Source organism: Mangifera indica, chromosome 9 (genome assembly GCF_011075055.1).
Source record: "Mangifera indica cultivar Alphonso chromosome 9, CATAS_Mindica_2.1, whole genome shotgun sequence".
Lineage (NCBI taxonomy): Eukaryota > Viridiplantae > Streptophyta > Magnoliopsida > Sapindales > Anacardiaceae > Mangifera > Mangifera indica.
Genome location: NC_058145.1, coordinates 17,159,966 through 17,182,692, shown reverse-complemented (window position 1 = coordinate 17,182,692; position 22,727 = coordinate 17,159,966). Strand labels below are relative to the sequence as shown.

At 32.8% G+C, this 22,727-nt stretch overlaps 3 protein-coding genes across 4 annotated transcripts; 2 read left to right on the top strand and 1 right to left on the bottom strand.

The window, feature by feature from the left end:
• Positions 1-4,376: 4,376 nt before the first annotated feature.
• On the top strand, positions 4,377-9,701 carry LOC123226058 (agamous-like MADS-box protein FUL-L). Of its 2 annotated transcripts, none has more exons than XM_044650526.1 (8): positions 4,377-4,792; positions 6,674-6,752; positions 7,655-7,719; positions 7,814-7,913; positions 7,993-8,034; positions 8,418-8,459; positions 8,547-8,674; positions 9,380-9,701. In XM_044650526.1, exons 1-8 carry the CDS (start codon positions 4,608-4,610, stop codon positions 9,486-9,488), a joined length of 750 nt encoding a protein of 249 aa, XP_044506461.1. In that variant the 5' UTR covers positions 4,377-4,607; the 3' UTR covers positions 9,489-9,701. The 2 variants fall into 2 exon arrangements, with proteins under 2 accessions (XP_044506461.1, XP_044506460.1); XM_044650525.1 differs by having other exon boundaries at positions 8,418-8,462.
• A 776-nt stretch (positions 9,702-10,477) lies between these two features.
• Positions 10,478-15,297, bottom strand: LOC123226544 (E3 ubiquitin-protein ligase At3g02290-like). The gene is made up of 5 exons (XM_044651073.1): positions 15,007-15,297; positions 13,932-14,290; positions 12,777-13,203; positions 11,936-12,045; positions 10,478-10,806 (listed from the first exon to the last, which is right to left on the bottom strand). The coding sequence occupies exons 2-5, from the start codon at positions 14,049-14,051 to the stop codon at positions 10,780-10,782; spliced, it is 684 nt and encodes a 227-aa protein (XP_044507008.1). The 5' UTR covers positions 14,052-14,290; positions 15,007-15,297; the 3' UTR covers positions 10,478-10,779.
• Positions 15,298-16,191: 894 nt separating this feature from the next.
• Positions 16,192-22,573, top strand: LOC123225780 (AUGMIN subunit 5-like). The gene is made up of 10 exons (XM_044650021.1): positions 16,192-16,986; positions 17,244-17,786; positions 18,354-18,495; positions 18,783-18,956; positions 19,793-20,002; positions 20,171-20,356; positions 20,477-20,636; positions 21,198-21,393; positions 21,643-21,775; positions 21,971-22,573. Exons 1-10 carry the CDS (start codon positions 16,460-16,462, stop codon positions 22,097-22,099), a joined length of 2,400 nt encoding a protein of 799 aa, XP_044505956.1. The 5' UTR covers positions 16,192-16,459; the 3' UTR covers positions 22,100-22,573.
• The last annotated feature ends 154 nt before the right edge of the window (positions 22,574-22,727 follow it).

Sequence of the window (22,727 nt, the reverse complement as noted above, 5' to 3'; positions counted from 1 at the left end):
CTGTAATTTGAGTTCAAACAGCTCGGATAGAATCTAACCTAATATTAGTCCAAATATTATCATGGGCTTTAAAAAACCAAGTTTAGTAAAACCCAACCTAGTATGTAGGTTTAGTTCAAATTTAACTTTGAATCTAAAATAGTTAATTTAATATCAAATATTCATATCGATTTGAACTTTCTTTGTTTTATTAAGAAAAAAGAAAAAGAAAACAAATTCAATCTTTGACTTGAATATGACTCATTCCATTCTTTGCATTTATTAGGTATTGTGTTAGTAAACATAATCACACTATAACTATAATTGTTGTATTTTTAGGAGGGTGATTCTTCGAATAGAAAATATTAATTTAATATCGAATGATTGCGGAAAACTCAAAATCCCGGCAAAAATGGTTCTTATATCCTATTTTGAGACTTTTAGAAGAAAAAGTTTACTTCTCAGGATCTAATCCCATGACTTGTGAGGGCATGTAATGTAAACGTTCATTAGCTCTCTGCTAGTTGTTAATTGTTACCTGGAATCATATCCGTGGGTGGGTCTTGTTTTGATATTGTTCCTTCTTCGTACCTTCGAATTTCCATCCAAGAATATTTTACCTTTATTTTATATACATATATATTGATTTCTTAATTACAAGTTTTATAGGTTTATTTTAAACGCTTTTTCTTAAACATGTTTAATATAAGAATAATATTATATATATATTTTTCAGTATATAAATAAGTGTACAAATAATGTAATTGAATATATGTATAAATACTAAACATTAACGGATATAAACGAACTGATATATTATTATGTAATTGAATAATCTAATTATTTATATATCTTTTATTCAAAATGACTAAACATGATAATACCGTAATTTATTTAATTTTAAAATCATTTTTATTTATGTATTAATCTATTACTAAAGAGCTAGTTGATGGCCCCCATTTCCTGCAGTAAATTAAAAAGGTCCACTAAGAATATATACAAAGAATGATTTGAAACATATACTGTATAAAGTGCATGCAATGCAAGGCATCTTCAACATGGATATGACGCTATTATTCTCCCTGTATAATTAAAAAAATCTTTCTTTCTTTCTGGGTTTGATGGATTAGGGTTTTATAAAAGAGAGGTTGAATTATTCGATAAATAGTGAGGAAGATGCTTGCTTGATATTTAAGTATCTTTTACAAGAAATGAGGTATAATAACCGGACTCATAATTAATATAAATGAATAAATTAAGTAAATTCTGATCTTTCACAAAAGACTTTTTCACTTAATCATTTATACTAACTCTTGAATCTATAATAAATGTTATTATTTATAAGAAAGTGACTTAAAAACCTGAGACTTTCTTTCGTTTCACAGTCATAAAACTCCATCAATCATACCTTTCATGACTATCCTGTTCAATATCAAGACAGAAAGAATGGTATAATATATCATATGTTTCAAACATTGATTCTCTGGCATCGGTTAATATAGGTGTCATCTTTTAGTTCACTAATCCAAAATCATCGATGAACTAATTATTATAAAAAATATATATATGTTGATGTTGCAATTTTTTTTAACGAATGATATACGTTGTTTCAAGTTTTGTATAAAATATATCATAATAACGACAATTATAATTGGTTTAACAATTATATTATCCAATAAAATATAAACGATAACAAGTATATATGGATTGAACATAAAAAAGCTTTTAATGTGATCTAGTTAATTGTTCATGAATCTGAACCAACGATTATATGTTAAACAATATTGTTGGAGGTACATACAATATCATTGGTAGGATAATTAATGTTTATAAATGAATAAATAAGTTGATTTTATGGTAACGAGACCTCCATTGAGCTCAAGCCTGCCCCTAGTTTAAAATTGAATTCATTCCATTTCTCCTTAAGACCATTTTAAAGAAATGGAAAAAGAACAAACGGGACCTCGATCCCTACAAGATATATATTTATAAATGGCAACCCTTTGAGAATGCCAAAAGGCCAGGTTATATAAATCAGTAAATAATAAGATAGGCTATACATAAAAGGATACCTAGCTAAGGGATGGTTTGTTATTTAGGAATTACAAATTTTACAAAGCTATATGTCTCCAGCACAGTTCATTCTAATTAGGGTTTATGTCTTGCAGGACAAGAGTTGTCTTTCCATTAGCAATATGAAAAAAGAAAATTTCTTTTTTACCAACATAGTAAGGTGGGATCAAGAGTTTAAATGCCATCGAGAATCATACTGGCCGTCAGAATACAAATGTTTGTTTATATATACACAATGATCAAGAAAAAATAAAATAAAATTCTTTATAAAAAAGCATGATCTTTTAATTTAAAAATTTATAGGTCGATAAGAGGTCCCCAACTACTCTCCATTGCCATAAAAGAATGGAGCCATATTGAGGAAGATGGTCCCCTAATCCTGGTTAATTTTGAGACAAATGGTTAATTAAAATATAAGCTTGATTAAGGGACCACATTCATGAAAACCTTAAAAGCCTCTAAGGCTCCTAATAATGTATTAATTAAACTACTATTACCATTAACCAAAAATAAATCACACACCTTTTAGTTCGTACGAGGAGGACCATAATGTTCATTGTTCATTTCCTTTTATTCTAATCGTATTGTGAATCCAACTAGGAATACAAGCGGTTCAGAATGCTTTATTTTGGTCCATGTAATCTCACTTAGCTTACTACAATAAAACTATGTCTATTCAAATATGTTATTATATGATAAAATGATCTTGAATTAAGAAAAAATAACATAAAATTACATGGTAATACATAATTTAATTATCCAATAAAATACTAAAAATTAGATCTGCATAACATTGTATTTAGATATATTCAGAAAATTTACACTTTGCAAGTAAATAGATATAGGTTTTCTAGTCTAATCAGCCTTTGAATCTATATTTTAATTTTGTTTCGTGCTTTCTTAATATCTTTTTAATCAATTTTCCTGAAAATTAAATTAGGTTTGTATATTTATTCACAAACTGCTACATGGTTTGCATTAAATTTGGTTTAAGACTTTAAATTGTATCAAATACATGCAAATAAAAATTTTAGTGGCTAGAATTGACGACCATCGCACCTATAAGGCGGGACTAAATCTCAAATATTAAATTTTAATTCAAACCCAAGTAAAGTTTCTTTTAAGGTTAAAAAATTTTAATATATTAAAACTTCGTTATTTTATATGGGTGAAAAGGAAAAAAAAATATTGAAATAATATTAATCTTACTAAAACTCTATTGTAGATGAATTAGAATAAATTTTGCATTATTTCTTTTTTTATTATAATAAAATTATATGTACATATTTTTAATATATAATTTAAATACATAAATTATGTATTATTATATGATTGAATGATTTTAAAATATAAAAAAAACAACACTCAATCATATAATAACATATCATATATATATTGATGATATATCATCTATATATTCAAATTATATATATAAAAAAATGTGTACGTATAATATTGCTCTTTTTATTGTTGATGTAAGTTTAAAATATATAATTGTTTGTTCATTGAACTTTGGAGCTCATCTGCTAAGTGTACATCTTTAAGCACCGAAAAAAACTTATCAAATTTCTGTTCCTTTCCCCTCCTGATCGGTTTAGTGCTTGTTCCATTTCCCAGGCGGGCTATGCCTGCTGCACTCAACTGCAGTCTTTCTATAAAGAGAAACAACTTTGATTTGACCAAAAGTAAGCCTCTTTATCTTCAATATTAATGAATGTATGACTAATGGTGGATTTGCCGTTCAAACAAAGTCCATTCATGCAACAGTAAGTGAAATGAAATGGAGGCTATTGGACCTTTTGTGACAAAGGTGAGTTGGAAATTTGTTTGCCCCTTATTGATATCAATTAAACTCCTTATTTATATGGAGTAACAATTATAAGAACAGTTAAATTTAAATAAGTTTTGATTGTTTAATTTGTAATTTGCTTCTAAGTGTGTTTAATTAATAATGAAAGAGTTCTGAACATAGGTTTAAATTCTTTAATTTATTTGTTATTATGATAATATAAACCTACTCTTTAATTAAAATTTTATTTATTTAATGTGGTCGGTTTGATTTGAGAGGAATAAACCAACTAACTAGTATGGGATTCCTCTGCAGCCTATACCAAAACAAGGCTTCCTGGGTCCTGTAAATGCTGACAGAATGATGTACGGACTTTGAACTACCACCATATCTGAGGCTGAAAATAGACAGTAACGACTGTTCAGCTGAATTATCTAATCACAACTCGACAGCACATTGTTCTAATACCACCTGGTTTACCAATACCACTCCACTCTTTGTTCTATATATTTCATATTTCCTCATATATGCAAAAACACAAGAGCCTTTTGTTCACACTACATAAAAAATAGAAACGCACTTATAATTACCATTTTCACTCATATTTTCCTTACTTGGTTACATTCCCTTCTTCTTCTGCTACTGCTTTTTTGCTCTATGAAACATTAAGGCAAGAAGCAAGTTTAGGGTTTTCTTGATTCCTCTTCATTGTTTATTTGTTTCCTTTTAGTGAGAAAAAGTAAGGAGGAGACTAAAGAGCATCAAAATGGGGAGAGGTAGGGTTCAGTTGAAGCGGATCGAGAACAAAATTAGCAGACAAGTGACGTTCTCAAAGCGAAGAGCCGGTTTGCTCAAGAAAGCTAAAGAGATCTCTGTGTTATGTGATGCTGATGTTGCTTTGATTGTTTTCTCCCCAAAGGGGAAACTCTTTGAGTTCGCAACAGATTCCAGGTTTATATATAATTCTCTCACTCTATTTATTGTTTTTATTGCATGTTTTTGCTTCATCATAATCTTTGAAAATATTTATGTTTATTTTTCATTTTCTTTTATGGTTTCAGTGAATGATTTACTGTTGATGGCCTGCATTACATTTAGAATGAAAATTGTAGCATCTAACTTTGCTCTTTCTTCGACTTTCAGAAAAGAAACAAACAATAATGAGTATGAAACAAAGCTGTATTGTCCTATACCATACATGTCTAACTTTTGCTGTCATACATATATAAATATGTCATTTTCTACATGTTAATGTCACTGTTTCAACATTGACTTGTTTCTGCTTCTATGAATAGGGACATGTTTAATTCATTACTGTTCTCTCTGTGATGTTTTCTGGTTTATTTCAGTGGAAAGTTTGTTCTTTTGTAGAGTTACATCTGAATCTGATACATAGTTCTGATGATAACAGTGATGTTCTTGAGAGTTCTACAGAAATAACAAGCTGTTTGTAGGGTATGCCTTTGCTTGTGTTATTAAAGAAAAGAAATATAGCAGAATAGCAGCGGTTTATATAATATTCTTTTTTGGTTAGAATTAATCCTAATTAACTCTGTTAATCAGGAGATTATAGTGATTAAAGTCTCGGGTTTATCAAAGAGTCCTAGAGCTTTGTGCTAAGGGGCTTGGCGTTTTTGTCTGTTTTATATCCTTTCTTTCTTTCCTTGTGGGTATCTAAGTTTTCTCCTGCATCTCTTTCTAACCTAGAATATAAGATGGTGCTGCCTCTTAAATGATTTTTTTACCAGTAACTCTTAGTCGAGCCGGATTTGCCCATTCGGGTAGAATTCAGTGGCATATTTTAAATATGTAATAGGTACACAAGAACTGCATTATTTATGTATTGTGACTTATTAGGTGTGAATGATTTCAACATTTCTTCCAAAATGTTCCAACCAGATCGATCCGGACAGTTTTGATTTTGCCATCTTCTATATCCGCTTGTTAGGAGTTTGGAACTTCAGTTGTGTTGATTTGTTAAGTTCAACCAGATCTTCAATACTAAGGAAAGTGGACATATTTTCAGAAATTGTTTTTCAGGTACTTGATTGTCGGTTCCGATTCTTACCTGGAACTGATACACATTGGATAGATTGGTTTTATTTTTGAAGGAATAAAAAAGTTTCAGGTCCTATACCTTCCTCTAAGAAACCAACCTGGAATCAAAATCGACCCTTTTCATCAAGGTATTCGGACCTACTCACCTTTGGTACTAAAGATGAGGTGAAACTTTTAAAGAAATACATAAAAGAGGTGAAACTTGACAACTAAACTTTCCATGGTTAAGTTCCTCGCTATTTTTAAGGTTATGGTTCTGATCAAAGTCATGCATGTAGTACAAGTAGGACATGACATTAGAGAGGAAGAAGAAATGGGAACAAAAATAAGACAAGATTCAAGAGGGGAAACCAAATATTTTTCTCCCTATATATAAAGCTTGTGATTTTCAAAATTATATATACCGTATTTTATCTCATTAAATAAAAAATTAGTTTTATTTAAAATTAACTATCATCAGGATCTATAAGAATTAATTTCTTTAGTGCAGAAATTCAAATTTAAAATATATATGAAAAGATTTTGACATAAAACATCTTTCAACTTCCATCCATGTAAGGGTAGCGCACGCATCCTCAACCTCTTCTATGTTATTTTCTTAGTCCTGTGAAGAGTAGTTTTGCTTATAATCTTGCAGATCTTTATTCATCTTTGTGGGGGGGAGTGGGGTGGGGGTTGTGTTGGTGGGGTGGTGGAAAGCCCTCAATTCATGCACAAAATTAACTCATAAGGTTACATAGGGTTAATGATTTTCATTTCTTCTGTGTTTGACAGCATGGACAGAATCCTTGAACGATATGAGAGGCATACATATGCCCAGCAAGAGCTTCTTCCTACTAATTCTGAACTTGAGGTAGGATTAGTGCAATCACTTAGTGCAAGGTGCACTATTTACCTACTGTGTTTTAACTATGTGTCATTGAAGATCCATTCAACCATTTTAACTTTTTTGTCAACAACCTTTAACTCTTTGTTATTTTAGAAAAAGATGATTGATTTAAAAAATTGAACTAATTATTAAATGAGGAGGGTTTTCAACCAACATTATGTCCCATTTCACCAAGTGATATACATTTACCTTCATTAAAGCCTACCCAGAAGAAAAATCTTGTATCTTTTTTTAAATCAAATTTTCTACTGTGATGGGATAATGAGGGAAAGGAAAAAAGCTGAGAGATTGTATTGTATGAGAGTAAGTTTGCCACCATGAGAGGAGAAACAAATGTCTTCTGCAAATTGAAATATAACTTCAAACTTCAATTATTAAAAGTGAACCCCAAAGGGGTTTATACAATTTTATAAGAAGGGGAAAGGATCACACATAACCAATGTGCGACAAAATACCACACTTGAACCAATGTGGGACAAAATGAGAATTAATACAAGCTCAACTTAAACATAACATAGACTATACACTTGTATCACCTTCAATTAGCTTTTACTCCAAAACCCTAGTTGTTATTTTTCCCAAGCTAACTACCAAAAGTACAATTTGAACTCTTTGTTAAACTCATTCTTTATCAAGATCATGTAACCCTTTAATCCATAGATTACCCTTGCACAGGTTAATATTTCCTATAAATGCAACATTCACTATTATTTTATGTCAGAGGTTCAACCTCCTTTGGCAGTTTGTATCTTTTAGGACTTTTTTATAAGATAGATGCATTTGTTTCTATATGATGAGAAATTGATGACAAAAAGCAGCATACTGAGTGAAAATTAACCATTTTGAATGATGCATGCGTTATTTAGGTAAACTGGTGCCTGGAATACCCCAAGCTAAGGAACAGGATTGAAGTCTTACAAAGGAATATCAGGTAGCAAAACTAGACTTTATATGTATCTGAAGAAATATAGTTGTCGACGTTTGATCAGTTATTACAAGTATTTAGCATTTGATTATGTATGTAGTCACTACATGGGAGATGCCCTGGATGCACTGAGTCTCAGAGAACTACAATACCTGGAGCAGCAGATTGATACTGGCCTGAAGCGCATTCGATCCAGGAAGGTGGGGAACATGATATAGAATGCTGTTCAAGTTTTGTCTCCTCACATTCCATTAATTATAATAGAATTGTCATTTGCAGAATCTCTTGTTTCAAGAATCAATCTCAAATTTGCAGAAGAGGGTATGATCCATTTCCATGCCTTGTGATACAATTTAAGTGGTGTTACTATTGAGTTTCAAATGGGTATTTATTGAAATAACAACACAAGATAGAACTTTATGTTTTTTCAATGAAAAGACTGAACTCAGATTTCTTATTAAAAGATATAACTTTCACATTTTTCTATAGATGAGCTAAACTTCCTCTTCCCTGTACCGAACAAGCACATTTGTTGTGAAAGCTGATTAGTTTGTATGGGAAAATTTGAAATTTCCTTTCCTTTAATAGAAAATTACAATACCTTCGGTGTTGTTATCCCTGCTATAAAGCTAGAAAGTGATTGCCCTCTATATTTAATGCACTTCGAGTATGGTTTATGTGACTAACGGACAGGCTTGTGACAGGAAAGAGAACTTGAGCAGCAAAACAACATGCTTGCTAAGAAGGTAGTTGTATCTTGCATTGGCAATGACGCCATTTGAACCATGCAGCATTATGAAATTATTATACTGAGGCGTTGTAATTTATACCAGGTCAGGGAAAATGAGAAGGAACTTACTGAACGTGTACAATTGGAACAGCAAAACCGGTTGGCTCTAACCTCATCGCCTTTCATTCTTCCACCGCCACCTGCACCCATAACACTACCTTTAACTATTGGGTATACTTTATGACTCAGTTCTTTATTTTGGTATCGATAGATAGCAATAGCACCGCCCATTAGGTAAAACAATTTGGACTCAAATTGAGTTGGTTCAGTCTTAAAGGTCAGCTTGGTTCAATTTACAAGTTAGATAAATGATTTGATTCAGTTTGAATTTAACTCATGTTTCAATTCATGTTATGTTAAGTAATTAACAAAATATTCATGAATAAAAACTGCAAACTGAGCCAAAATATAAGTAATGAACTCAAACCAAACTTAAAACTTTGAACATAGAGACTGAGCTGAACTTGAACCACCACTAGCTTTGGCTCAACAAATTCGAGTCACGCTTGAGCTGCCTATTTTTATTAGAGTCAAACTCGAGAAAAAGGTGTTTGAACTTGACTCAGTTTGTTTTTATCTCTCTATTTATCTTATCGATGATACCATTCACTTTTCTAATGATACTGTGTATCAATTGACAATATTCTAGCGACATTGTATACTAGGTCAAACAATCTCAAGTTTGAACTAGGTTTTATACATTTGTTCAAAGGCTCAACTTAGTTTGAAACGACCTTTATCATCAATCATGGTTCCTAACTCGACTTAATTTGAATCCTGCTCTGGCTGCTAACTTCACGTAGGTTGACCATATTTTTAACTAGGTACAGTTTATCAATTGATTTTACTCAAATATGATATTGATGAACGATGCAGGAACAGTTTCCGGGCATCAGACCCTGCGATGGAGGAGGCTGGGATTCCAGAGAGGCCAAATATCAACGCTCTTCTACCACCATGGATGCTTCGCCATTTGAACGAATAGAAACTCGGTTTAAGTAATGAATTTATGAGTAATATCACATATAATCTTTTCTGCCACACTGTCTGAAGCTAATTCTTATGATATGTATTTTGAAACTTGGCCATTTTAAGAATGTAAAACTGCATATCGCTTATTACAGTAAGCCTGTATATGTGCACATTAAGTCCAACAGGGAACCATGGTCACTGCATTTATTAATGCAGCTTACCCCAATACTGGCACCTCCTGATGACAATTTTGATCCAAATTTACGAGTTTTGACCTTTCCTGAACTTAAAAAGGAAGAAATTTCTTGATATAAACAGAAAAAGGGAAAGGATAGAGATGAAAAAAATCTTCATAATCAAAGATAAGAATACATGTGTCCTATCCTTTCCCCACTCTTGCCCTCATTCATTTATATTAATATATTTATTTAAAATACTAATATTTTTTATAATTTTAGATTATTTATATTTTTTAAATTCATTTATATTTTTGTTATGTATATGAAAATGATTAATATATGATATTTATAATATTTGAAATAGTAAGTTTGTTTTAATTTTATTATTTAATATATTTATATTATGTTCATAAAGTATAAAAAAAAAATCTTTTTCCATGGATGCAAAAAAGAGATTTTTTCCTGCGGAGATAAAAAAAAGGGTGAAAAAAAGATTTTTTCTTTCATGGAAAGGGATAGAAAATCTTTATCATCCCTAAAAAAAATGATAAGAATTGATATCTCCTACAAAGACCAAGATTGAGAGCCCCTTTCCATTGCCATCCCTACTTCTATCTCCCTAACCATCCTTAGCATAAGTTTGGACTTAAACTGAACCAAGTTCATTTTGGTTTGAAAAAGTCAAATATAAGATTGACTTGAGTTCAACTATACTATCAAACCAAGCTAGAATCCAATCTTGTAATTAAGCCAAAATCAATACCATGTATATAGAAGGGAAGAAGATAATAAAATGACAGATAAAAAAGAAAACACACCACGGTTGATATCATGTTTTCTCTTCATTCAATGACAAACTTCCATGCCATGTATAATGTTGTTCTTTTGGGGAAAACTACAGCCAGATTTTCAGGAACCATGAGAAGAAGATTTCAAAAATAACAGTTTGAAGAAAATATACTCATGAAAATTTTTGATCTAAAGAACAAGTTTCATTTTATATTTACAATCGATGACAAACACAAACACATTAATCGGGTATTCACAAAGGGTTTTACACATCTCTTTTAGTTTTCTTCTCCAATAGTTGTTGGTTCCATCCACGACATAAACCCTGAGGGAGGATCAAGTTGATTCATCGAATGCCATCACCTATGGAAACAATGCAAATGAATGGTGAGTCATTATAATCAAAGAGAAAGATACAAGTACCTTAATTCACTTGACCTTCTAATAAGAAGGGCTTTTAAAATACAATTGTGACTCAATCTTCAAAAATGTATGAGATTCTCATTAGTGAGGAAGTTATTCAAAAGACTATTTAGTTGTGATCTTATAACAATTTGGAATAAACTAGCAGTTGTAAAGATCTTCAATCCATTGTTCTGGCAAAGTAGCCAGAGTAATATTGGTCAATTATGACCAATATTAAACTATGAGACCAAGTATAAACTATGATAATATTGACTATCCGGTATTCACCACTGAGAAAGCACTTGATTGGGTCCAGGGGCTCGGAGACAAAGGCATCAAGGAAGTCTATTGGTTCAGGCAACCCTCCGAAACTTGAGTTCATGAGAAAAAACCAAAAGCAAGGGCATGAGAATGAATCCTTGAACTATTTTCAATTCTTAGGGGCCCCTAGGCTTTATACAAAATGACATTAAACAAAGGATTACTAGCTTATTTGCTTCCTGTTAATTAAGTTTACATGCATCTCATACACAGTAGTACTCTAACTCTCTTACAACAGTACCATAAAACCTATCAATAGGCAAAATCACAACATCTATTGGCTTCAGCATTGGGATTGCAGAAGCAAAATTTAGCAGTGTATTAGTGATACTTGGCTTATTTCTCCTTTAATAATTTGATTTCAATGTATAATACCACACTTGACAAATAAATTAACAGAGCAATCAACCTTCACAAGAAAATGATCAGTAGTTTCACTTGCATAAAAGGAATGCCAGTTCATTCATTTTATGTTGTAAGTTCCCACTTTGTGGCTGTATTTTTACAGAAAGCCTGGAGAGGGAAGCAGGCAATCACAACTCTTAATGAAGCATTTCATACAAAGCGATAGCATTGAATTTACAGTTGATGTAATTTGATATAAAAAGGACACTATGTAATCCAGTCTTTACTCCTATCAGGGAACAAAAACATTGGTAGAAGGGAGAAGAATGACACTATACTTTTAGGGCAATATGCAGATCATGTTCTAAACAAAGCAAATCACTAACCAAGATCAGATATGACCCAAAGCAAACCAGGTTACCTTGCCACAGACTGGGCAGTTTTCACTTCTCTCCATCCATTCATATATACAACCTAGGTGGAAATGGTGAGAACATTTTGTCACTATCTTAGGGTTCTCTGATGTATATTCTGCACAAAAAAGGTAAAGGTAAATTAATCCTACAAACCAAAACCTGTAATTCATTAGAAATACATTTTACTATATCATTATTCTTGTAATAAAAACAAGAATCTGATAGGAAAAATAATAATAATAAAACAAGCATCGCAGCATAAAAAATTCAACTCTTAATTCCCAGACTGGCTTGCTATTCACTGACCAAATGATGGTTATTTTTTTAATCCAGGTTAGTCTCAGAAAAGATTTCTGCTTCTGGGCATCGTACAGATTTTAGCAAAAGGATAGAGAATAGGACAGAGTAAACTATAGTAAGGATCCCACTCTCCATTTACATTACTTTAATTCACAGAGTAAATAAAAGTTTGGCCCCATTCACCAATCTAAACAAATGGTGGAAGGCACAGCAGCAGCATTCTTGGAAAAGAAATTCTAGTATTATATTATATAGTTCCTAACAAGCAATCAAGAGGTTCTTAAGTACACAATAATGTCCATATTTTGCATGCACAGTGTATCAAGTACCCAAGTAAGAATGTAAGAATAATTATAATATAACATGTTTAACCAATGACAGATCCTGCAATAAATGAAATTATAGAACAACTCAAAATCAAGTAACCACAAACAAGAATATAAAGTCCAGTCTAGTCTTGCAACATGTCAAGAAAGAACCCAAGATATTGGAAAATAAGTTACCCAGGTGAGAAAACAAGTATAAAATTGTATTAACAAAAATTACCTTCAAGGCATGTTGGACAGACATCCTCCTCTTCTGAAGGAGAATAAATATAGCCAATTCCAGGTGTCGCTTTTGCTGATGAAAGCTTAAGTGATGATTTTGAATGGTGTTCTTTTGATCCATCTCCACAAGAGGAATCATTCAACTTATCTCCAACACTTAATGACTCTGAATCTACATCATAATCACTTCTTAGAGGTACTGATTCCTCATGGAATTGGCTTGAACCCTTCGCACAACTTGACACCAGACCATCACGCTGCAAGCGGAAATATCTGGGATCGACATCATAAGGCATAGGCCTTGGAGGAGAACGGTACATGTCAGAGATAGAGTTGTCAAGTGAAGCAGCAGAAGTCATTGATGCTGCCCCCTGTATAGATGAAGATACAGAATGCACTTCTCCTCGTTGGAACAAAGATGTATACTAAAAACAATAAAAGAATAGTAAGAAGAAAGTAAAAAAAAAAAAAAAAATTTCTAGAAATTTCATCACAATGAACACTAGATTTCATGATTGCAAATAACTGATTATGAATTTTACACCATTCTGACCACTGAGAAGTAAATGATATGCTCTGAATTCAATCCAGAACCCAGCATAAGTTTCTTCAAACTTTAACAACCTAGATTTTAGATGCAAGAGTATCCCCATACCAACCTAATCTTTAAGGCAGCAAAGGCCAAGTTGCTAAGGTAAGAACACAAGCTCCCATTAATCAAGTAACCGTAATACCAAATTCAATCAACAACCAAACAATAAAAGATTAAGGTAAAACAGCAATTGCAAAGCACCTTTCTTTTCCAATGCTCTCCTATACATTATTATCTCCATCATTATCTCCTTCACACATTTGGTATAGACTTCCATGAATGAAATCATAACAAATACGGTGGAACAAGTCCACAACCCCTGTACTCCGAATAAACATTATATGATCTTCTTTGTGAATTAGAATGAAATAGATCATCGACCAATTATTGGAAAAAATATTAAATGCAGCCACAAACATGTTCACACAAGAAATACAGAGTACTGACAGTTTCAATAATAGACCATCTATGGCAACAAGAAAAAAGTGGCAACAAACTCATATCAACAAATCAAATCTAAAACAGTAAGCAATGCTTATTAACAAGAGGCAAAAGACATACCACATATACCAAATTCTGGACAAAGCAGCTGAGACACATGCAATTCCTATACACAGTACTGTTTGGATTCAGATAATCCTCCAAATCCTCAACACTCAAACAGCAGCAAACAGAACCCATTGTTTAAAACTTCAATCTCTTTCTTTCTACCCACTATAGCAATTATCAGACCTGATCCAGAGCTCATTCGAACTAAGCATGCGCTCAGTAAGTATACAATAACAAGTATACAGTGAGAGAGGACGTTAAGCTCGCAGAAGTCTCACTGCCTCCGCGAACCAGTACCCTCCCTCTTGCACTAACAATTTCCGAATTAGATTAGTTATCTGGCAAAAGATTCCCTTGATATATTTACCCACCTGTAAAATATAAGAACATTATATAAAATGAAAATTAGAGAAAGAGCATCGTCCAACAGAGGCAAGCCCGGAGCAAATTCATAAACTTAATCAAGACAAGTCCCTTCAGCTAAAAGCACAAATTAATCTCCATAATGTAATCAAAACTTATGTTTTAACATTAGCATTCATATTTTCCATTCATTGAAAAAAAAAAATGATTTCAGTATGGCACATGCATAAAGAATTTTCAAATTTAAGAAAATAAAGTTATGGAAAGACAAATTAATTGCGATTAAAATAAATTTTTAACCAAAACAAGCATTGTTTCAAAGAAAAATTCGATTTTTCAAGATGAACATGACTGAAATTTTCTTCTTTATAGAAGTTTCTTCAAAATGGAAAAAAAAAAAAAAAGTTCTTTCCCTGACAGGGGGGAATAATCATTAACCAGCCAACAAATAATCCACCCATCTATCTACCCCTTTATTCACTCATCCATTTATAAGACAGACATGGATTTGAATAACAATTATCCCTCCAACAACAGAATTATTAAACAGAAACACAAAAATCTCAACTTCAATTATGCCAGAAACATCATCTCGGAACCTATCCAAAACCCAAAAAAACAAAACAAAACAAAGATCAACCCATAAACTTTCATTCTTTCTGACAAAAAAAAAAACAAAATAAAAAGCCCAAAAATTAGCCTTAAACAACAGAACAAAGCATACCGAATAGAGAGAGAGAGCAAAGAAATATCTAGAGAGAGAGATAAACGAAATGGATAATCGGTGGTGGAATAGAAACAAAGGCAAAGACAGAAACAGGGAAGAAGAACCTAAGGTGTGTGGAAAATCTGTAAAATATGTTTAGGGGTTTAAAAATTTTATCGGTGAGAAAAAGCCATGAATGCGCAGAATTGAAGTCCCTTTTTTTTCTGATTTCCAGTTTCCTTTTTTTATTATTTCTTCCTCGGCTGATGGAATCAATACAACTATACATTTATTTATCAATGGACATTAAATTCTAAGTGAGACATTTTTGTATATAATATAAAAATTAATAATAATTACGTTTTTATTTATAATTTATGTGCTAAAATAATATATTATTATATAATTAAATATTATTTTATTTTAAATTTAAAATTTTAACATATCCCTTATTTATTAAAATTTTATTCTATACCATAATAATATTTATTAATTATGGGAAAGAACATAAAATGATGCAAACAATCAACAAGAGCCTAAGGTGTTATAGAAAATTATACACAAAAAAAAAAAAAAAAACTCAAATTAAATATTATTATTTAATAATATTTGAATTACAATCACTCATGGCTTGGATTATTTTTCTTACCAAAACTAAGAAAACTTAAATACACAATAAAAACAATTTGACAATTGCCCACATTTATAATGATTTCAAATTTGAAACAAAATTAATATTTTTTTATCTTGTTAAATAATGTAACATTTAAATTTGAATAAAATTATTATATGTATAAGTAAATTAAACAAATTATTATGACAATTTATTTAATTTTTTTCAAATTATCTAATCAAATATTACCAAAATAATATAATTTATTTATATATATAATATTATTCTTTTTATTTTAAATATTAATTAAAAGAAATTATCTTCCAATACTTAATAAAATCCTACCATTCTTCTTCAGCATTAACCATGTTTATTTTATTTTTAATTTTTTTTCAAAAATTTTTGGAGGAAATTTTTGTTGTAATATTTTTTTCAAGTGAGTTGAGTTTTGGATGATATTATAATATTTAGAAGTTCAATGGAGTAAGTGAATTTCTCTAAACTATCGGTGTAAAATAGTAATTTATTCGGAATTTTTTAAAGTCCGAAATCTATTAAAAATTTAAAATAGACTAGTTACTAATGAGACGGCAACAGCACACAAAGCGGGACCTGTGTTTTAATATATTATTTTTAAATTATCACTACGTCGTCGTATGGTTCTTCTTCTTCCTTCGCCGGCCAGATCTGTTTTCTTTCTCGTTCGAATTACGTTTTCTATTTCGTTATCTTATTTATGTCCATCCATACGTGCATCTGTGTGCATTCACTCATTCAGATTCACGAATTAGGGATTCGCATTTGAAAGTGCAACCATAAAATTTACCTGCTTTGTTGGTTCGTTTGCTTGGCTCCAGAATGCAGAGTTCATCGAGCTCCTCGACGGTTCAACCAGAGGCCATAGTAGAGTGGCTTCAGAAGGAAATGGGTTATAGGCCACTTGGACCGTACAGTTTGACGAGCAAATCGAATGCACCGTCTGTGGATACCATTCGCAAGATTTGTCGTGGGAATATGATACCCATTTGGAGTTTTTTGATAAAGAGAGTGAAATCGGAGAAGACGGTGGAGAATATAAGGAAGAACATAACAGTACATGGTAGTGGTAGTGGTGGTGAGAGTGGCATTTCGGTGAATTTGGGGAAAGAGGAGGGCAAAAGTAGGGGAGGCAGGAAGAAGGAGAAGGCTGCGCTGGAGAAAGAGAGTGGGAGTACCAGCGAGAGTAGAGAGGCAGCTTTAAATGAGAGAGAGTTGGCGGCCAAGGAAGTTGAGAGGCTGAGGAACGTTGTGAGGAGACAAAGGAAGGATTTGAGGGCTAGAATGTTGGAGATTTCGAGGGAGGAGGCTGAGCGCAAGCGGATGCTTGATGAACGGGCAAATTACAGGTTTGTATGTGAATGTGACTATTGTTACGGTTGATTGTTTTGTTTTGAATTAGTTTTGAAATGAATTTATGTTTCTTTTATATGGTATGCTTAAGAGGGTACGCACTGTTAGTGGTATGACATTATAATATCTCTTAAGTCCTTGATTGTATGAGCTGGTTGATGCTAAGTAATTAGTTGCTGTTCTAGTTCTGTTAGATTATTAATTTTGGGTAGGTCTTGTATCCCAACTGATTTTATGCCTTCTGGTAGTACAGACACAAGCAGGTGATGTTGGAAGCTTATGATCAACAGTGTGACGAAGCGGCCAAAATATTTGCAGAATATCATAAACGCCTTCGTCAATATGTTAATCAAGCAAGGGATGCTCAAAGGACAAGTGTTGACTCTTCTGTTGAAGTTGTTAACAATTTCACTGGAAACAGTGAGAAGGAAGCTGTTTATTCAACTGTTAAGGGCTCAAAATCTGCAGATGATGTCATTCTTATTGAAACAACCAGGGAAAGAAATATCCGAAAGGCATGTGAATCTCTAGCAGCACATGTGATTGAAAAAATACGCTTGTCATTTCCAGCATATGAAGGAACTGGTATTCATTCAAATCCACAATTAGAAGCTGCAAAGCTGGGCTTCGAGTTTGAGGATGAGATACCTGATGAGGTTAGAACTGTTATTGTGAATTGCCTGAAGAGTCCTCCTCAATTGCTTCAGGCGATCACAGCATATGCTTTGCGGCTGAAGACTCTGATTTCCCGAGAAATTGAGAAAATTGATGTACGGGCTGATGCAGAAACTTTAAGGTACGCTCTCATTCTCTTTCTCAGTTACCATTGTTACTTTTTATCAACCTTTTTTGTCTTTTTTATTTTAACTCCCTTGCATCACATTCATGCCATAAATTTTATACTGTAGTTTACGCAGACATAGAAATTGGATTGTGTTTGTAACTTGATCAAATTATGTTCTTTACTGTGAATTGTTTTATGGTCTTTTTGTGGACTTGAATATAATCATTTGGTTGACTTAAGTGGCGGACATTTTATAATTCAGAAATTAGAAAAATGCCCCATATCCTATCACTGGGGAGTTAATCTCTGTGAATGTAAAGATGAAATATCACTGGTCCAGTTATTTGTAAGGTCTATGGCTACACTTGATGGAATGGCCTATTTATACTTCTTTTGGTATCACTCTTTTTCTTTGACTTGTTTCGGTTACATATATGTCTTTTGATGTTTATTCCATCATTTCAAACTGCTTCAGAAATAAACATGCTAGTTGGTTCTCTTTTACTTTTACAAACATATTTTGGTTATGTTCCAAGTTTTTTTTTGGGTTAAATTGAGAGTTCTTAATTTCTTTCTTAGGTACAAGTATGAGAACAACACATTGATGGATGTTTCTTCTCCAGATGTGAGTTCACCACTGAATTATCAACTTTATGGTAATGGGAAGATAGGAGTGGATGCATCTTCTAGAGGAAGTCAAAACCAGCTTCTTGAGAGACAGGTCTTACTCGGTTATAAAATTACTTTTGTATTACATTTATGGAATTTGTTGTTTCAGTGTGGACCTGGAGCTGTACCTTCTTTTTCTTATCATTTTCTAGTATTATTGAAGTTCCACCCTTAACTGCCAATGTGGTTCAGGGGTTTTGGTACGTTATAACTAGAATCAATACTGCTTGAGTGGGAGTTTTGGATTTAACTTCTTTTACCTTAAGCTATTGAATATTTCTCAGCCTTAATCTTTTTGGGGTTGTTAAATTGATATCTATTATATGTGATTGTCTGCAGAAGGCACATGTTCAGCAATTTTTGGCCACGGAAGATGCCCTCAACAAAGCTGCAGAAGCAAGGGACTTGTGTCAAAAGCTTATGAAACGTTTAAATGGAAGTGGGGATGCAATTTCATCACATTCCCTTGCTGGAGGCACATCACAGAACGTAGGCAGTCTTAGACAATTTGAGGTAATTTGTTGATGTTATGGTTGTTAGCCATACATATTCTGGTTGACATTGCTATTGTGGCATATATGTTCGGATTTTCATCCTCTGTTTTTATTTTTTGACCAAATATATTATAGTCATGATTATATGCTACAGTTGTTGTATTTGTGATACCTAAAAGTTTTCTCTCCTTCGAGTGATGTCAAGTAAACTTATGTCATGTGAACTTTTAGTCTCAAAAGTGATGCTGCCAATTTATTAGACACTAATACACTTGTACTTTAGCTTGTTTTTAGGTTAATAGTCAGCAATTTCTAAGACTGAATGTCTCATCCTCTGGACATTTGGTATCTCATAAAGTCAAATATGCTTCATCTACAAGGATATAATTTGGATCTTCTAGCACATACATTATTCCTTCTAAACACCAGTACAGCTATATATTATAGATGCAAATTTCTGCATTTTTGCTAAAGGGATTGACATATAACACATGAATCTGTAGCCAATTAGTTCATTCTAACATTAAAATCTTTGACAAAGCATATTCAGAAAGTTATGGGAAATTTCTGTCAATCTAGTTGCTCCTGTCTTTCTTTCTTTCTTTTTTTCCTGTTGCACTGGTCAGCCAAATATCATCAAGTACTATCATACAGTCAGTTGTGTGGTTACTTAAACTAGTGCATTATATATTTTGACCAAATTGGTTTTGGACTGCTGTGCGAATTGTTTAAATTTGTTTTGTATCATTCATAAAAAAACTTGTTTATTTTGGCACATGAGGTGAAATGTGTTGGACTACCAAATCTTGGAAGAGTGAATAGTAAATCTATATTCTTTTCTACTTCTATTTGTAGTTGGATGTTTGGGCAAAGGAGAGAGAAGCTGCTGGATTGAGGGCAAGCCTGAATACTTTGATGTCTGAAATACAGCGCTTGAATAAATTGTGTGCAGAGAGGAAAGAAGCTGAGGATTCTTTGAGAAAAAAGTGGAAGAAGATCGAAGAGTTTGATTCTCGCAGATCTGAACTTGAAACCATATATACTGTTCTACTCAAGGCTAATATGGTGAGCAGCTATCTTTAGGATATCATGTATTATTTTGTGGTACTTATGACAGGACAACTGGTGATAATGATTAATCTGTTTTGACATAAAAAGATATCAACTAAATGATTCTTATGATAATATGATGCTATTGTAACGATTCTTACTATGATTCCATATGCCTTACAGGATGCAGCTGCATTCTGGAATCAGCAGCCATTAGCTGCAAGGGAGTATGCATCAAGCACTATCATTCCTGCATGCAGAGTTGTTATTGACATTTCAAATAGTGCCAAAGATTATATTGACAAAGAAGTCTCTGCTTTCTATCGAAGTCCAGATAATAGTCTTTACATGCTTCCATCAACTACACAGGTTTGTAAGGCAAGCTGTATAATATACGTTGATTAGATGCCTTAGTTTTTAATATCAAATTTCTGCAGATTATGTATGCATCCCTCAATTACACATATTTTCTTTTTGATTTTATATTAGGCACTACTGGAAGCAATGGGTGCTAATGGATCGACAGGACCTGAAGCAGTTGCTGCTGCAGAAAAGAATGCTGCTCTATTGACAGCAAGGGCAGGTGCTCGGGATCCATCAGCAATTCCATCCATATGTCGTGTTTCTGCTTGCCTTCAATACCCTACTGGTGAGTTTTTGTTCAACTTCATTGGTGACCAGCAGCATCTCCTCAGAGTCCTGGCTGGGTTTTTGGTGTGATAGCTTAGTATGAAAACATTCATGTGTCAAATGAATCAAAGTTATCATCATTTGAATAGGTTTATGTCAGGTGGTTTAGGGTTTATGGATGATGAATTCAAATTTGCTTTTACAAGATACATTTAATACTAATTTGACCAAAAATGAATGATAGCTTTCAGTGGTGTAGCAGTTTAAATAACCTGTTAAATATTGATCAACTTGCTTTTTCCAGGTGTATATCTCAGTATGCTGAAAGTGACTTCCTGTAAAATGCTTGCTTTTTTTTTTTCTTTTCATATTCTGGTTGACCATAACTTATGGGTATTGTAATAATATTAGATGTGGAATTGTTGTCATTTTAATAGGAAAATGAAGGCTAAAGAGGTTTTAGGAGCTTTTTTCATTGCTTGGGAAGTTTTTTATGGAATAGTAACCTCCTTGATGGGTGTGTGTGTTTTTTGTTTCTTTTCTTATGATTTATGTCAATTGATTGACTTTGTAATTACAGGTTTGGAGGGCTCAGATGGTGGCTTAGCATCAGTGTTGGAGTCTCTAGAATTCTGTTTGAAACTTCGTGGTTCTGAAGCTTGTGTCTTGGAGGACTTGGCAAAGGCTATCAACTTGGTTCATATACGTCGGGATCTTGTTGAAAGTGGTCATTCCTTATTAAATCATGCTTACCGAGCTCAACAAGAATATGATAGGTAATTTTGGAGATTGTCCATCCTGTTTGTCCTGGTTTTTAGTTCATGTGTTTATGCAAGGACTTGCCAGGATTATTTATTTATGGTAGTGTCAACAACTTAGTATTATGCATACTTTGACCCATGTGCTCTCTTGTTTGGGTGCTGGCACTGGGTTCACATTCTAATTGCTTCTATTCTTTGTTTTGGTCTTCTATCCTAAATTTCAAGAATTCCTTGAGTTCATAATTTGTGTGATACACCTTGCAGGAAAACTAATTATTGTTTGAATGTGGCTGATGAGCACGAGAAAATTGTCATGGAGAATTGGTTGCCTGAACTTAAGACTGCTGTTTTGAATGCTCAAAAAAGTTTGGATCATTGCAAATATGTCAGGGGTTTGGTGAGTAACAGCTGCTTCTAAAGTAAAATAATATATCATTACAGAATGTCTAATTCTCAAACCATTTGAGTAAAAATAAGCAGAAATGCTAGAATTCTCATATTGACACTGTCACCCTAACTTGATTATTTCCATTTTCTTTTTTCTATATTCTAGTTTCTGTATAAATCTTTAAATTACGATATCATATTGCAGCTTGATGAGTGGTGGGAGCAACCTGCATCTACTGTTGTTGATTGGGTGACAGTTGATGGGCAAAATGTTGCTGCTTGGCATAATCATGTGAAGCAACTTCTTGCATTTTATGATAAGGAGCTCTTATAGAGCATTATCTTTGTACGTTAAGCAGGGCTAAATGTTTCTGGAATTCCTTTTCCTACATACTTTTTACCACTTTCTTGTGCATGTGGAAAAAAAAAAAAAAATACTGACTCTGAAGCAGTTTGAGCATAAGATACCATTGAGGAAGCAAGCAAACATCCTTCACAGATTATCGCCTAAATTTGGTTGCAGTTGGGCAAGTATTGGGATTCAATCGAGCTTGCAAATAGAGACTACGGTTTCCAATTAGATTTCGGGGTCATGTCGTCGGTGTCGCAGGTATTTTGAATGTGACTTGTGCCCAGACCCCACCCCCCTCTCTCTGGCCCTTTTAATTAAAATGGTTATTCCTGAAAATGTGATTTGTAGTTCATAGTTTTGAGTGGTTTTTGTAATGTGGACGCAACTTCTATATGTGATTTGATTTTGTTCTGTTTAAAAAAGTATAGTAAATTTCGTTTGGTTGTTTTATTTCAATAGGTGTGTTTTCAAAAGTCATGGCCTTTATCATTCTTCATTGTCAGCCACACATCGGGTAGATTTGAATTAAGCAGAACTTGAATAAGGGTATGTTTAAACTTAGTTTGAATGTAAAACACCAGCTTAAGATTAAGTTTGACTCACTCGATTG